Here is a 14480-nt window from a genome sequence, read left to right on the forward strand (position 1 = left end):
CTACAGCAACCAAAAGTAACTGCTGGCAGCCTAACAGGAAAGAAAGAAACTAAAAATATACTGAAAACACACAAAAAATAGCACAGCAACTGAGGTTCAAGAGGCAGGGTAACATACCCAGTACAACTCAAAACAGATAGCCTGGCAAAGTACAGTTCAGAGTTATCAGGACCAGGGCGCCTGGGGGGCTCAGTCGGTTGAGCGTCTGCCTTCGGCTCAGGTCATGATCCCAGGGTCCTGGGGAGCCTGCTTCTCCCTCTGCCTGCCGCTCCCCCTGCTTGTGCTCCCTCGCTCGCTCTCTGACAAATAAATAAATAAAATCTTTAAAAAAAAAAAGTTATCAAGACCTCCTGAATCATTCAGAAAAGGTTAAAGTACATTGGCAGGTGAAAAGAAAATGAGTGAAACAAGTCCAAAATGGTAAACAAAAACAAAAAAGATCTGATGATCCTGGTATCCACTACAAAACAAAGCCAACACTTATCACACACAGGCTCTCACTGCACAACAATGTTTTGAGTCACTAGGTAAACTATATTCCACAACAATTGAGAACACTAGGTTTAAAGAACAGAACAGGATAGCTCTACTTCAATTTACATTATGGATGCATTCCTCATAATAAATATTTAAATTAAGTGTTGAGAAATCAAATTACATTTTGCTACTGATTCAACTTCATAATTTCAGAGCTCTGTTCCAGGGGGAAATGGAGGAAGGGAAACGGGGGACACTTCCCTGCTAAAACATAATAAAAACTGCCCTTAAGAATGCAAAGTAAACTTTAAAAAAAGATAATCTTCTGCTCAAACCTAAAACTGCTCTAAAAATAAAAAATTTTTAAGCAGTAAAAATATTCTTATATTAAACAATTAATTTAATCATTCATTTAACAAGTATTTACTAAGTACCTACTCTAAGTATAAACTTGTCTGTATATAAACTACTCTCTGTTTAGAAACAATTCCAGTTACCCCTCCCAAGTTTGATGATGTTCTTAAACCCACAATTTATTATTGAGGCTTTAAGCTTCACAGTACTATCCTTGTCTCTCAGTGATTCCAGTGGCTCATAAATAATACTGATCTCCTTTACATATAAGGAAAGCAAATAACGCAGCTAGCAAAGTAAAGAAAAAAAAAGGAGTAGTCAAGCCTTAGTCTTGGCTCCCAACTATCGCTAAAGGGCAAGCACAGAGGCAGGAAAAAGAGGAAAAAGACTCACTCGCTAGGCATCTCCAAAAACAAAGGGCTAAGATACAAATTTTATTTTATGGCAAATAATAACAGTGATTACTGCCATTTATGACATCCTCTAATACCAGACTTGTCACCTGAAAATGCATCTGCATCCACACTCTCTTTCAATTAACTGTATAACTGCTCCCATTTCACAAAAACAAAAACAAAAACAAAAAAACCGACGCTCTGAGGAAAGAAGAGAAGGAAGTAAAGAGGCTTCTTCCTCTAGGCTTATAAAAATGTTTCAGTGTTTCCCCAACTTAAAATAAAAAATAAAAAAATGTTTCCCCTCCATCCCACCTTCTTAATCATTTGGAAATCCTTAAAATGTAGTTCATAATTACTTAAGTAACCTAAGGTTGCCCAATGGAAAAGAGCAGAGCTGGAATGAAGCCTGAACTCCCCCTCTTTCCTCTAGGCCACAGTGTCTCCCAGGCCAGTGTCAGTATGGGCTGTTCCCCCATTCTGTGACAGCACAGCTCCAAGAGCCTCCTCCTGCTAGATCAGATAAGGAGGAAGAGGAAGACAGCAACACTGGCTGCAGAGTTCAAAGGAACAAGAGTCCTGGCCATGCTTTGCCCCTCTCTGCCTACATCTGGGAGGGAAGAATTCTTGTGATTCCGGGTGCTGCCCTCCTGCCATGTGTTGGCAGCTCTGAGTACCCTGTCCTGCTTGCTCTGTTTGGGCCTTCTGACGATGCCAGTTGTGTCTTGGCCTTGTTTCTCCCTCATGGTGGTTTATTCGCTGTTCAGAGTGGATCTGATTTGACTTCAATGAAGACTAGTGGGCATTCGAGGCAGGTCTGTCACCCTGGCTGCTGTGAAGGAATCCCAAAGGATAGCCTGTTTCCCTTACTCTGCCACCAGCCGAGGCCAAGGAAGCAGAGCCTACATGCCCACACTCAAGCCTCAGCAGTGTGCTAATGAATGAGTTTATTTATTTGTGAGCTGGCATGCTTACCCTTTCCTGGGGCTGTGTACATGGCTATCTCCACCTGGTTTCCTAAACTCCCACCCCATGAAGCCTAATCTTTATGTGGGGAGTGTGGGGAGTATGGGGGCCACAGGACAGTCTGTGGACAAACAGAAAAGTGGGGTGAGGCACTTCCTGAAGCCATCTCACCTGACAGCAAGCCTCCTCCAAGAACTACACCTGGCCTGTGGCCTGCCTCTCAGATCCACTATAGAGAACAAGCTCCTGGGTAGCAGGACCAGTGTTTTTAGGTTAGACAATGTTGATAAAATGATGCTGCATAGGCCTTCGGTTTGGGCAAAAGCAACACGTGTGAGTGTTTGAACACAGTGACTGGCTCGGGGAGGGAGAGTAGGGATGTGCACATGGCCAGGGCTCACCATATATAGCAGGTCTGGAGCTGCTGGAATCCAGCGTGAGCTTGCAAGCCCTACAGCTACATCAAAACTGCTGTGGTGGTTTTAAAGAGCCCACTTGCAAAAGCCGGAGCGTCTGCCAGGGCAGTTCTCTGGCTGACTGAGACTGGGACCAGTCTGTTTTCCAACCCCTTCCCACCTGTGCAGTTTACTTCCTTCTTTTCTTTCCCAGAGGCTTCTTCCTGCAGACTTATAAAAATGTTCCAGTGTTTCCCCCTCTTAAAAGAAAAAATAGAAAGCAAATAACAAAATGCTTCCCCTCTGTCCTGTTTCTCCCTCTAGTGATCATCTTTCTTAACCACTTGGAATGTCTTAAAAAGTAGTTTACAGTTACTTCCTACCCTCCTAATAACTCCTCAAGACCCCGTGTGCTCTGATTCTAGACCCCAGAAGGCCAATGTAACTGCTTCCTTTGACCATCCCCAGGCAGTCCCCCTTCCCCTGTGTTCCCATAAGACCTGTGTGTCTGCTGCACATAGCACCTATCACCCCTTACTGGTCTACTTGTTTCCTCTCCCAGGACACAGACAGCGAGTACCAAGAAACACAGTTTTGTACAGTTGATGGTCAGGGCTATGCTGTTCATATTCATGGGAAGAAACCCCCATCCCCATGACCAGCAAAAGGAGACACACAAGCAAAAAGCCAAGGATTGCAGAAGCAGCAGTCAGCTTTGGATTTGAGTCTCAGATCCTCCATGAAGAGGCATGTGACAAATTCCTTAAAATTGCCAAAATCACCTCCCCATTTGTAAAATGAGGGTTGAACTAGATCTGTGGTTTTATTTTTTACTTTTTTAAGATTTATTTATTTACTTACTTACTTGAGAGAGAGATAATGAGAGAGAGAAAGAGAGAGAGCAGGCGGGGAGGGGCAGAGGGAGAGGGAGAGAGTGTCACGAATACTCCACACTAAGCATGGAGCCGGATGCAGGGCTCGATCTCATGACCCTGAGATCACAACCTGAGCTGAAACCTAGAGTCAGTTGCTTAACCAACTGAGCCACCCAGGTGCCCCTAGATCTGTGGTTTTTAAACTGTGGTCTGAGTCTCCACAGAATTACATAAGAGCCCCTTACCAGTGGGCACATTGTGGAGACCTGAAATAAGCAGGTCATTCCCACTTCCTCAACCCAAGTAGCAATTCTTTATTCATACATGGTGACTGAGCATAAAATTTCGTTTTTAAAAAGGGCTCAGCTGGTAAAACTGAACCACTAGATCCCTATACCTGCAATGTTTTTCTATCCACCCTTTGACTTGCTAACTTCTACTTACCATTCAGGTGTTATTTTAAATGTCATCTCTTCAGTGAGCACTCCCTGAGTGACCGACCCACCCACCCCCATCTAAATTATGGACCCCTCTTCCCCGCTACCATTTCCTCCCATTACACTATTCCAGCTATATTTTATTAATGATTTAATGTCTCTCTCCCACATTCTAAGCCCTGTGAGGGCAGGAGACAAATTTACAGCATACAGTAGATTCAATTGGAGAATAAATGCTATAAGTTTATGGATTTAATTTTTTCTTTAATTTTTAAATCATCTCTACACCCACTGTAGGCCTCAAACCCACAACCCTGAGATCAAGAGTCACATGCTCCACAGACCGAGACAGCCAGGAGCCCCTATAATTTACAGATTTATGTTTAAGAATAAGCAAGTACTTTAAATAATAAATAGCATTAATAAAATTAAATAGTATTAGTATTAATAAGCAATCATTTAATTAGTTAACTTTGGTAGCTTTAATTACCAATGAGGAAAGCAACTTAATACTTCGAGTTAGCCAGACCTATACTTTGAATTTCCTCTCCACCATGTACTAACTAGATCTTTGGGCAAGTTCTCTGACTTCTCTAAGCTGCTGACCCCTCATATGTAAAATAAAGTAGTTGTACGAATGTGTGAGACAATACATGTAAAATAAATAAAAGATAATATATGTAAAAGGCTTAATAATTATTACATATATGATACACCTGACTTTAAAATAATTTTTAAAAATACAAACTGCAGAGGCACCTGGCTGGTTCAGTTGGTGGAGCACGTGACTCTTGATCTCGGGGTGTAAACTCAAGCCCCATATTGGATGTAAAGATTACTTAAAAATAAAATAAAATACAAACTTACAAATTTACTCCCTGCATTCCATCTCCATCATAGGCATATGCTAATTTTATTTATCCCATTCCATTTTCTAACATTCACTTCTGCATCTAGAAGGTATTAGCTTTCCATGACTAAAAGAGGAGTCTCTTACAAACCCACTAACAGCAACATAAATTCCAGCTACATACATGTAACCACCAGAGAAACTTAAGTAGGAGCGGAGCTCTGCCACTCTCACCCAACCAAAAGACCAGGACCCTTCCAAATGCTGTGGCAGCCAAGTCAGATCTGGGGCCATCAATCACTTAATGAACACTTATTGATACAAATTAAGAGTCAGACATGCAATTGAGGGAAGAAATATCTCATTTTCATATCTTTCCAAAAAAGTAATAAAAATAATTGTTGCTCTCATAAATTCACTATCCACAAAGACTATACGATAAAACATAATAATGTTACGTAACAAATGCTATGATAAGATGTCTGAAATACTAGGAGAACACAAAAGAGGAACTAACTCTTGCCTTCAAAGGGTAGGGAAGGCTTCAAAGAGAAATGACATCTGAGTTGGAGATTGAATGAAAAACAGGAGTTTGCCAGGGGGATAGCAAGGAGAAGCACCTTCTGGACAGAAGAAAGCTTTGTACAGAAGACTTGCTATTTCCATGATGTAATATTGTTTTATTTTGCAGAGGAGGGAGTGGTGGTGATAGTGGTACCTAGACTAGCACATAAGACTAGCAGAGGTGGCACACGGATGGGATATGAATACCACACTAAGAAACCTACTCTGTCCCGAGAATAATGGAGAATATTAAGGAGTATGTGTGTGAGTGTGTGTGTGTGTGTGCGTGTGAGAGTGCAAGTGTGTGCATGTGTGCGAGAGTGTGTGTGAGTGTGTGCGCGCGCGTGTGTGTGTACTGATCCAATTTGTATTGAGAAGACCAACAGCATGTGAAGATGGAAATTGGAGGCCGAAGACCAGTTTCCAGGTACTGTTGCTTATAACCCAGTAAAATCAATTTAATGGGTGACATCTTAAATTTTTCTTTATAATGAATTCAAATGGAATAGAAAATATCAGAGACTATCTGACATTGTAAGGACAAGTTTTACAACTATAATATCAGAGACGTGTGTGTTCTGGGTTGCAGAGTAAAATTCATTTGTTACTGTGGGTGATGGTCAAAAAAGTTTGAGACCGGATGAAGGGGTAAGGGAAAAGTCAAGGAGATCTCCCTGGTTTCTGGTGTGGATACCGGAATGGATTGCAATGCCATTGCCCAAGACAGGGAACAGAGGAGGAGGCCTGCCTTTATCAAGTCCACATTTGGATGCAGGAAAGCCCAGACAGCAACCTCTCTCAACAATTTTTCAGTGGCCACAGTCAATACTAATCTTATTCGACAAAGACAAAGGACACATAGTCATTGCAGCTGCAAGCTCATGTGAATACACAACTGATAAGGGACCTCTAGAAATTGAAAATACACAGAAAAACTTGAGAACTAGAGAAACCAGACAGGATAAGGGAATCGACACCTCCTCCAGAGAACTAAAAGGATGTGAGAAATCCTGTCCCTATTCTAAGAGCCAACAGGGAGCCATCACCCTTGGGAACCCAAGCAAGCTTTCTGAAAAGTCCACTGCCAGGGTATTCTGTTTATTGGGTTTATTTTTTTTCTTAGGGGATGGGAGGATTCTTTCTACTTTTGTAACTGCTTTCTAAGCTTCCCTAGCTCTCCCTCATACTACCACTTACAGGAGGTATTTCAACCCTACACACCTCTAAGAAGTCCATTGAGTCCTGTAATACTGGATATGGCTATCCCTCTGGCTAAGAGAGCAGGGCTGGAAAGAACATAGCTTCTCCACAGACTTGGACTGGATCCATTACTCCTCCTAATACCCCTCTCCCCTAGAAGAGAAAGTTTCCCAATTCTTCTTGAAGGATGACAGCACAATTGGGCCCCAAACTACATTTATGGCGACCCTTCCCATTAAAATTCCTCCACAAACGTGCTCTAGACACTTCAGACAAGTGGCTGTCCTCAAATACTCCATGTCCTTGCACATACGTTCTGTGGTTTGCTCCTGATATTCCCTCAACCTAAAATGCCCTCCTTTTCTCTGACAGAAATTCTACTCACCCTTCACGGTACATCTCAACATCACTTCTACCACAGAGCTCTTTATTCAATACTCTCCGCCCGCCACCACCACATGTGGATTTAGTCACACCTCCTTGTCCTTCCATAGTGTCTGCTTGTGCCCTGGGCACAACACTTCTTTCACTATCATCCATTATGGGCAATTGTGCTCTCTGCCTGTTATCTGCTAGACTAAGTTTCTAAAGGTGCATGCCATGTCATACCCTTCTCTCCAAAGCCCCCCAGTCCTTAACACACAGTGAGTTCTCAATAATGAGTTTCCCGATTCAAAGTGAAAAGCTACCACTTCATTCTACCAAAGACTGCAGATCCTAAGAACTAAAGAGGCAGTGTGGAGGGGAGGCCAAGTGTAGATTTGAAGCAGACAGCCTCCCTCCCCCTACTTAACTGGTAGCAGTACTCCCCACTCATCTGAGAAATTAAAACCAACCTCAGCAAGGAAGATGCAGGAGGCATGTTTGGAAATGGTGGCTATCTTGAAGGAACTGTAAGTAGCTTCAAGGTTCTCCTGGCTACTATTAGTCAGGGATTGACCTTGGGATGTGGTTACAGGGATTATATATTTTATTTTGCCATCCACTCCCTCTAACACTCTGATACCTCTAGCTATATGGGCAATAAAGAGTCTTTCATACAAGCTCTGAATATTATCTTTGAGTTCCTCTGGGAACAGCCCAGCCTCCTCTCAGCCCTCCCACCTTTCCAGTGAGTAATTCTGCAATGCCACCTCTGCAGTCCTCTCCTCTTGAAAAAGTGGTTTTCCTCTCAGCATATCCAGCTGCCCTCCCTAAACCTTTTCTTAATCCTCACCATTCGGACAGAAGGTAGTGTGCCTTCTCAGCTGCCTGACTAAAAGACAGTATATTTCAAACAATAGGCAGAACTCGTGAAGGTTTTGATAATTGTGGCTTCCTCTGTGGTCGCATAGGCACTACTTACTCAGATCTAGTATAGAACTTAGCCATTCCTATTTATCACTGACTATTTTAAATGTCTTATCTCCCTCGTTATATTGTGAGCTTCTTGAGAACCACTGCTAGTTCCCAGCAAACTGCCCGGGACATAGTGTGCACTCAATGAAGTACCCGCTTAGAAAAAATAACATAAAATAAATTGCTACCTTATGCCCCTCAGCCAATCTCAGTGACTATGTGAGTTCAGAAGAAGAAATATTTCAGAGGTGATCAAAACCAAAAAGTCTTTATATAGTAGTCAGTCCTGTGATGCAAAGCTCAGCTGAAGGCAGTCTCAAACAAGGGTCCTTTTGACAGGGCAACCATTCCCCACGTTCCTCAGATACTCACTATGGTCAGAGTAGTAAACTTAGTTCTCCAGAATTTACTTTCCCAAGATCTGGCAGTTCAATAAATGCATTCCCCAGCCCCCACTTCAACGTCTCTCCTATATCCTTCTGACCTTTAATACTGTGTAACATTAGATGAAAAATTGATTTTTTTTGGCTACTTAATTTGCAGCTGAAGAAAAAATATACTGTTTAAGGTGTTAAATATTTTTACATGCAACAAACCTGGCATGAATCTAACCTGTATGCACATTTTAGAGGTACAGGCGTAAATGTCAGTGCTATAATTTGTTATAGGTTTCTGATGACCAGCAATGAAAATGACCACGGATTCTCACAATTCAAACCACTTTTACGTAAATGTGAACTTTCCTAAAACAGCCAAGGGAGAGAACTTTCCATCCAAGCTCACAGAGTCTCTTAGAGATACTGATAGCATTGTTCACCAGGCTAGGTGTTCTTTGAGAAAAGCCTACAAATATTAGTTTCTTTCTGGGACTATGCTTTGACCTTTAATAAAAATGTGATTTAAGACACTAGTTATTAAAATGAAAGGAACAGTTTTTAATGACTGAACAACTGCCATTTCATATAATCAGCCCTGCTGAAGGCTATACCTTACAAGTTAGCCGTGTTTCAAAAAAAAAAAAAAAAAATACATTTGGTGACTTCATTTAAATTGCTCACTTACCAGACGTGAAGCAGAGTTATAAGAAACCATGAATTGAATGTATCAGGCATCTGACACCCTAGAAAAAAACAATAAAGTATAAATATGTGAGGGTTTAGAGAAGGAATGTTGACTGTATTTTAAATATTGGTAGGAATCTGTTCAACTCAAATATATGGCAGGTACAGTGCTCTTTGATTATGCGACCACAGAGAGGGCCAGTGGAACCACAGGACGAGACAATGTGTTGAAAGAGCACTGAATGCAGTCATACAACCAGCCTTCTAGTTCCAGCCCCAGTACCACTTTGCTGTGTGGCCTTGGGCAAATCACTTTTCTTCTCAGATGCTCAGTTTTCTCACTTCGTATAATGTGGCCTAGATGATCTGTATGGTTCCTTCCAACTTACATGCTATTTTCCCATCCTGGTCTCAAATTCATCTGGAAAGCTCGGCATACGCTACTTTGCCTACCTCACTTAAGTATAGGCATTTTTCACTGGAGCCCCACTGATAAGTCTAAGTTCTTCCAGTTTCTTTTTCCTGTCTTTCTTCTTTAAGGCGACCCAGTAAGCTACAAACATGGGTATGCAGAATGATTCACCCAAAATAAATGACCAGGAGAAAGAAGTGAGGCTCTAGGGAGCTGTAGTTAAATGAGAAAGCAGATCACATCTAATGAAAGGCTATTCATCGCCCCCCAGGAATGACAAAACTTTAAGATACTAAAACTCGGGTCACACCTCTCGGTTCTCAGACCGCTAGGAGATACCACTGGCTAGATGAGGGATCCCCACTGAATGCCCCCTACCTATTACATGGCACGGAGAAATGCTGGAGCAAGAGGATGAAGAAAAGTGAGTATCAGTCAATTTGGGCCCTTTGGGTAGAATCCGCCCTTTGAGCAATGACTCAGGAAAAAGGGGATATTTTCTGCCTCGCAGCAAACAATACAATGTACTTCGTCGATAACAAACTGGGGCCACTGGGAAAGAAAACACAGAGCAGAACCTCTGTGAAGCACACTAATACTACCAATAATAAAGAGTTGTAAATCCTTGCAGGCTTACTTTGTGTGAGACATTGTAATTGATGCTTACGTGCATGAGCTCAATGAATTCTACCAACAGGCCTATCGGGTGGGTATTCACAATACCCTCAATGACAGGTGAGAAAATGGACTCTTAGAGAGACACCATGACAATTGCCCAAGGTCACACAGCTATGACATGAAACATCTAGGATCAAATTCAGATCTGCTTGATTTTAGGCACTGTCGTCTTAATCACTAACTGCTTCTCTAATACTAATATTAGAAACTAACATTCACTAAGGGCCCGTATTTCCTGTTAGGTCCACTGCTACTCATGTCAATACATTATCTCATTTAATCCTCACTTTAACCCTGAAGGGAGGCATTACAATCCTCATTTAGAGATGAGGAAACAGGCTCAAAAAGGCTAAGTAACTTGAGGGCAGCCACAATATAACAACCTAGTGGTTGGGCTGGAGTTTAAGTCCAGGTCTGTCACAAAGTGACACCAAAATACTCTGGTGAGCTTACTAGGAGGTGCCCAGCAGTTGTCAAGTGGACTTCCTCTTGGAACCCAGCAGGAGGGAGGTGAAGGCTGGTCTGGCCAACCATACAGCTATTAAGACACATGCCATCTGAGAGTGGGCCAACCACCCTCCACCAAACAAGAATAGCCATGAGAAACTCTCAAGCCCAGATCTGAAGTTGGGTCTTTTTTGGATGCTAGAACAAAACATTAAAAAGAAAAGTTTTCTTGGAAATCTGTCTTTCAATCTGGAAAACGAAATTTGGCTGCTTCTAAAGGACAATCTGTTCAATTGCTACCTCTACATCAAAGCTTCTCAGCAGCCTCCAGGAGCCTTTCCAATTCTCTCAGAGAGGGAATCAATTCTTGGGCTGGAAAGCACAGACAAGACAGGCCAGCAGCTGGACTTGGGTCACAATTTTCCATTCCGGGGGTCGGCTCAGGGCTAATGATGGGAAAAGAGCTGGCATACTGACTCCCCGTACCCAATGGAGTCAGAACAGAAACTCACAGGGTAAAGCCCTAAGAAACAAGACCACTGAATGTCTGACCATAAGCATCACAAAAACACAGAAGATCTCCAGCTCAATAAACTATGTTTAAACACCTCAAAGTTAAAAGCTGTTATTGTCTTTTGTCAAGATCACATTCTTGCACCAATACACACTCATTGCATTATTTTCTGAGGCTAGGTACTTTCTTCCTCAATACCAAGTTGGATAAAATTAAATAATTCATCACTGTTATGGAGTGGCAGTATTAACACAGTTGTTTGTTTAATGCAGGCTCTGGGGTCAGACCTCCCGATTCAAAACCCTGACTGTACCTCTTACTTGCTACGTGACTCTGTGTAAAGTTACTTAGCCTTCTCAGTGCCTCAGCTGTCTTCTCTGTAAAAATGGGGAGAACAAGAGAACCTACCTTATAGGAATTTGTGAGGATTAAATGAGATAAGGCCTGTAAAATGTTTAGCAAAATGGCTAATATTTCATAGGTACTCAATAAATATTTACTATTGTTGTTTCTCGGTGAATTATTTAAACACTAGGGTTTAAAATATCTTAAATAGCTCGCCATTTAAGACTGTGTCAATAAAATGATGAACCTCAATCACTGACTCAGAACTTATTCATTAAGGAGCCTCCTCTCCAAGGTATTAAGTCTCTTAAGAGCTAAAGACAAAGCAGTTTTCATACAGTACAGAATTTCAGTATGGAATTAAACCCAAACTTTACTGATTGGCCCCATCTGTTCCAAAGTGTTCCTCATAACAGAACCGATCTCCAAAAGACCAGTTAGCAAACCACTGTAGGCTCACCGAGGTTATGCTCACTGACGCCACAAATGACCTACACCATCAGAACATCTTGGAAACAACAGGGGGCTGGCTGTTAATCTCAACAGTCAGAATCCCCAAGGTCTAGGTCTCTGGATCAAGAAAGACCTCTGAACACGTTAGAGAGTCTATAACTTGGGCACTTTATGGGGGCCTATCCAAGAAGCTATAGGCTTATTGTTTACTCACAAGCACACTGTGAGTAAACAACTCATTCTTACACAATCTTCATGAATTAACACTGGCCTTATTTTTGTTGGAAGAGTAAGGATGACAGTGCTGAGCTACCTAAGCCTCTTTATCCTTTTTAAAAATTACTGAATGCTCAGGACTCTAAAAGTCAAGCCCTAAAATACCAAAATTCCAAGGGAGCAACAGCCACTTTAAAGGTATAATCTTGGGAAGTGATATATATATTCTCTTCTTTTACCCCAAACCTGCCTGGCCTACTCTTTAGAACCTTCCTTTAGAAGATGCAAGGAAGTCTCATTGTTTCATAGATATTTATCTGCCTCCAAATAGTATTTTTCAAATTGGCTCCCTTTTTTATTCCTAGCCACAGTTCAGAACCACTTTGGTTTCCTTTTAAAATTTACTCTACCCACAAATGACAAAGATGGACCACGGTGGAGCATGATACAAATGAACAAGCCGTAAGTCTAAAAGGCAATTCTTAAATTGAGTCTTAAAAAACCTTAAGCAAGAGTGGAGTCACTGAAAAATGTACTGCTTCCCCAGGTAACTACTTCAAAGGGCAAAGCTAGAACAAAGCTTACTGAGGTGAACATACTCTAATATATGTAAACATCAGTTTATAATACTAATAGAATGTCGCCTAGAGGTAGTTCTTATTTGAAAACAGTAACATACAAAAATGTTAAAATGGATTATAATTTCTAATTTGCAGTTACATTCTTTCACAGGCCATATGTTATAGTGGAAAAATTCCTGGCTTTTAAGCCAGACAACATAGGATCAAGCCTTAGCTAAGCAACTTTGGGAAATCACTTAGCCTTTTAAGTTTCAACTGTTTCTGAAAAGAAAATAAAAATGAAAACAAGAATACAAGTCCTTCCTATCCTACAAGGTTTTGTAACTCCTAAATGAGACAAATGTAAAAGCATACCATGTAAATGTAAATTATTAGCATATAATGGTAATAATTTGTATTAACTTTTATTTTTATAAGTAGATTACAACAGATTATACATTGAAACATGACATGTTACCTTAAATATGTAATAATAATCTCATTATTCAATCTATAATATTAACTCAAGGATCTTCAATAATGAGGACTGGCTAAGACAAAGATAACTAGTAAACATCATTTCAAAATAATTATAAATTTATGAGTTATTTATGGAATCAAATATTAAACAGATATCTGAGGATGGAGATTTAAAAAGATCTGATGAAAAATATTTAGGGACATGTATTCTAGAAATCACTTAAGAAAAATCCAGCTTCTTATGGGGTGCCTGGGTGGCTCAGTCATTAAGCGTCTGCCTTCAGCTCAGGTCATGATCCCAGGGTCCTGGGATCGAGCCCTGCATCGGGCTCCCTGCTCCGCGGGAAGCCTGCTTCTCCCTCTCCCACTCCCCCTGCTTGTGTTCCCTCTCTCGCTGTGTCTCTCTCTGTCAAATAAATAAATAAAATCTTTTAAAGGGGCGCCTGGGTGGCTCAGTTGGTTAAGCGACTGCCTTCGGCTCAGGTCATGATCCCGGAGTCCCGGGATCGAGTCCCACATCGGGCTCCCTGCTCAGTAAGGGAGCCTGCTTCTCCCTCTGACCCTCCCCCCTCTCATGTACTCTCTCTCTCTCATTCTCTCTCTCTCAAATAAATAAATAAATCTTTAAAAAAATAAATGAATAAAATAAAATCTTTTAAAAAAGAAGAAAAAGAAAAATCCAGCTTCTAATATTAATAGTTTCTTCATCTTTTTTTTTTTAAGATTTTATTTATTTGACAGAGGGAGAGATCACAGGTAGGTAGACAGACAGGCAGGCAGAGGGAGAGAGAGAAGCAGACTCCCCGCTGAGCAGGGAGCCCAACGTGGGGCTCAATCCCAGGACCCTGGGATCATGACCTGAGCTGAAGGCAGATGCTTAACCGACTGAGCCACCCAGGCGCTCCAGTAGTTTCTTCATCAAATAAATAAAGAATATTTTCTCCTTTCAACTAATTTCTCCTAAAATGAGAAATTTTTAGAGATTAAAAGGAAGCAGGAAAGTTTACTTTTGTCCCCATGAATAAATAAGAAACAGAAGGTAGACACTAAATCAGGATTACAACTCAGTAGGGTATTTTAAGTTTCTAACATAACATCAATCTGCTGAAATTGTAAAATCACCAAAACAACTTGCATTTGGTTTTAAAAAACCAAAATAGTGATTAAATAATCCAAACAGCATCTAGCTATCTTCCTTGTTATTAACATAATTCTATATAAATATTTGCTCTCCATGAAAAATATCAAATATATACAGTTAAGTGTTTGTGGCTTGCAGGATAATGGCTGTTACCACAGATGTGCAAAGCACACATTTCTTTCCAAAATCTGTAGAACCAGGAAGAGCTTAAACTTTCCCAGTTACTTTATAAGTACCTGCTTTAACTAACTTTATTTATAACTAAACAGTTTACAGAATCAAAATGAATCCTATATTGATATAATCAACTGATGGTTGTGGT

General features: G+C 41.0%; 1 protein-coding gene across 3 annotated transcripts in view; it reads right to left on the minus strand.

Annotated features, from left to right (window-relative positions):
* UQCC1 (ubiquinol-cytochrome c reductase complex assembly factor 1) overlaps window positions 1-14480 on the minus strand; it is a 95900-nt gene that overhangs the window by 47866 nt on the left and 33554 nt on the right. For all 3 annotated transcript variants that reach the window (XM_028118799.2, XM_028118798.2, XM_028118800.2), the window contains one exon: window positions 8914-8971. In XM_028118799.2, coding sequence (XP_027974600.1) covers window positions 8914-8971 — 58 coding nt within the window. The remainder of the gene's footprint in view (window positions 1-8913; window positions 8972-14480) is intronic.

The sequence above is a fragment of the Eumetopias jubatus genome, unplaced genomic scaffold (genome assembly GCF_037043125.1).
Source record: "Eumetopias jubatus isolate StellerSeaLion01/CBP00866 unplaced genomic scaffold, mEumJub1_p1.0 scaffold_9, whole genome shotgun sequence".
Classification (NCBI taxonomy): Eukaryota; Metazoa; Chordata; class Mammalia; order Carnivora; family Otariidae; genus Eumetopias; species Eumetopias jubatus.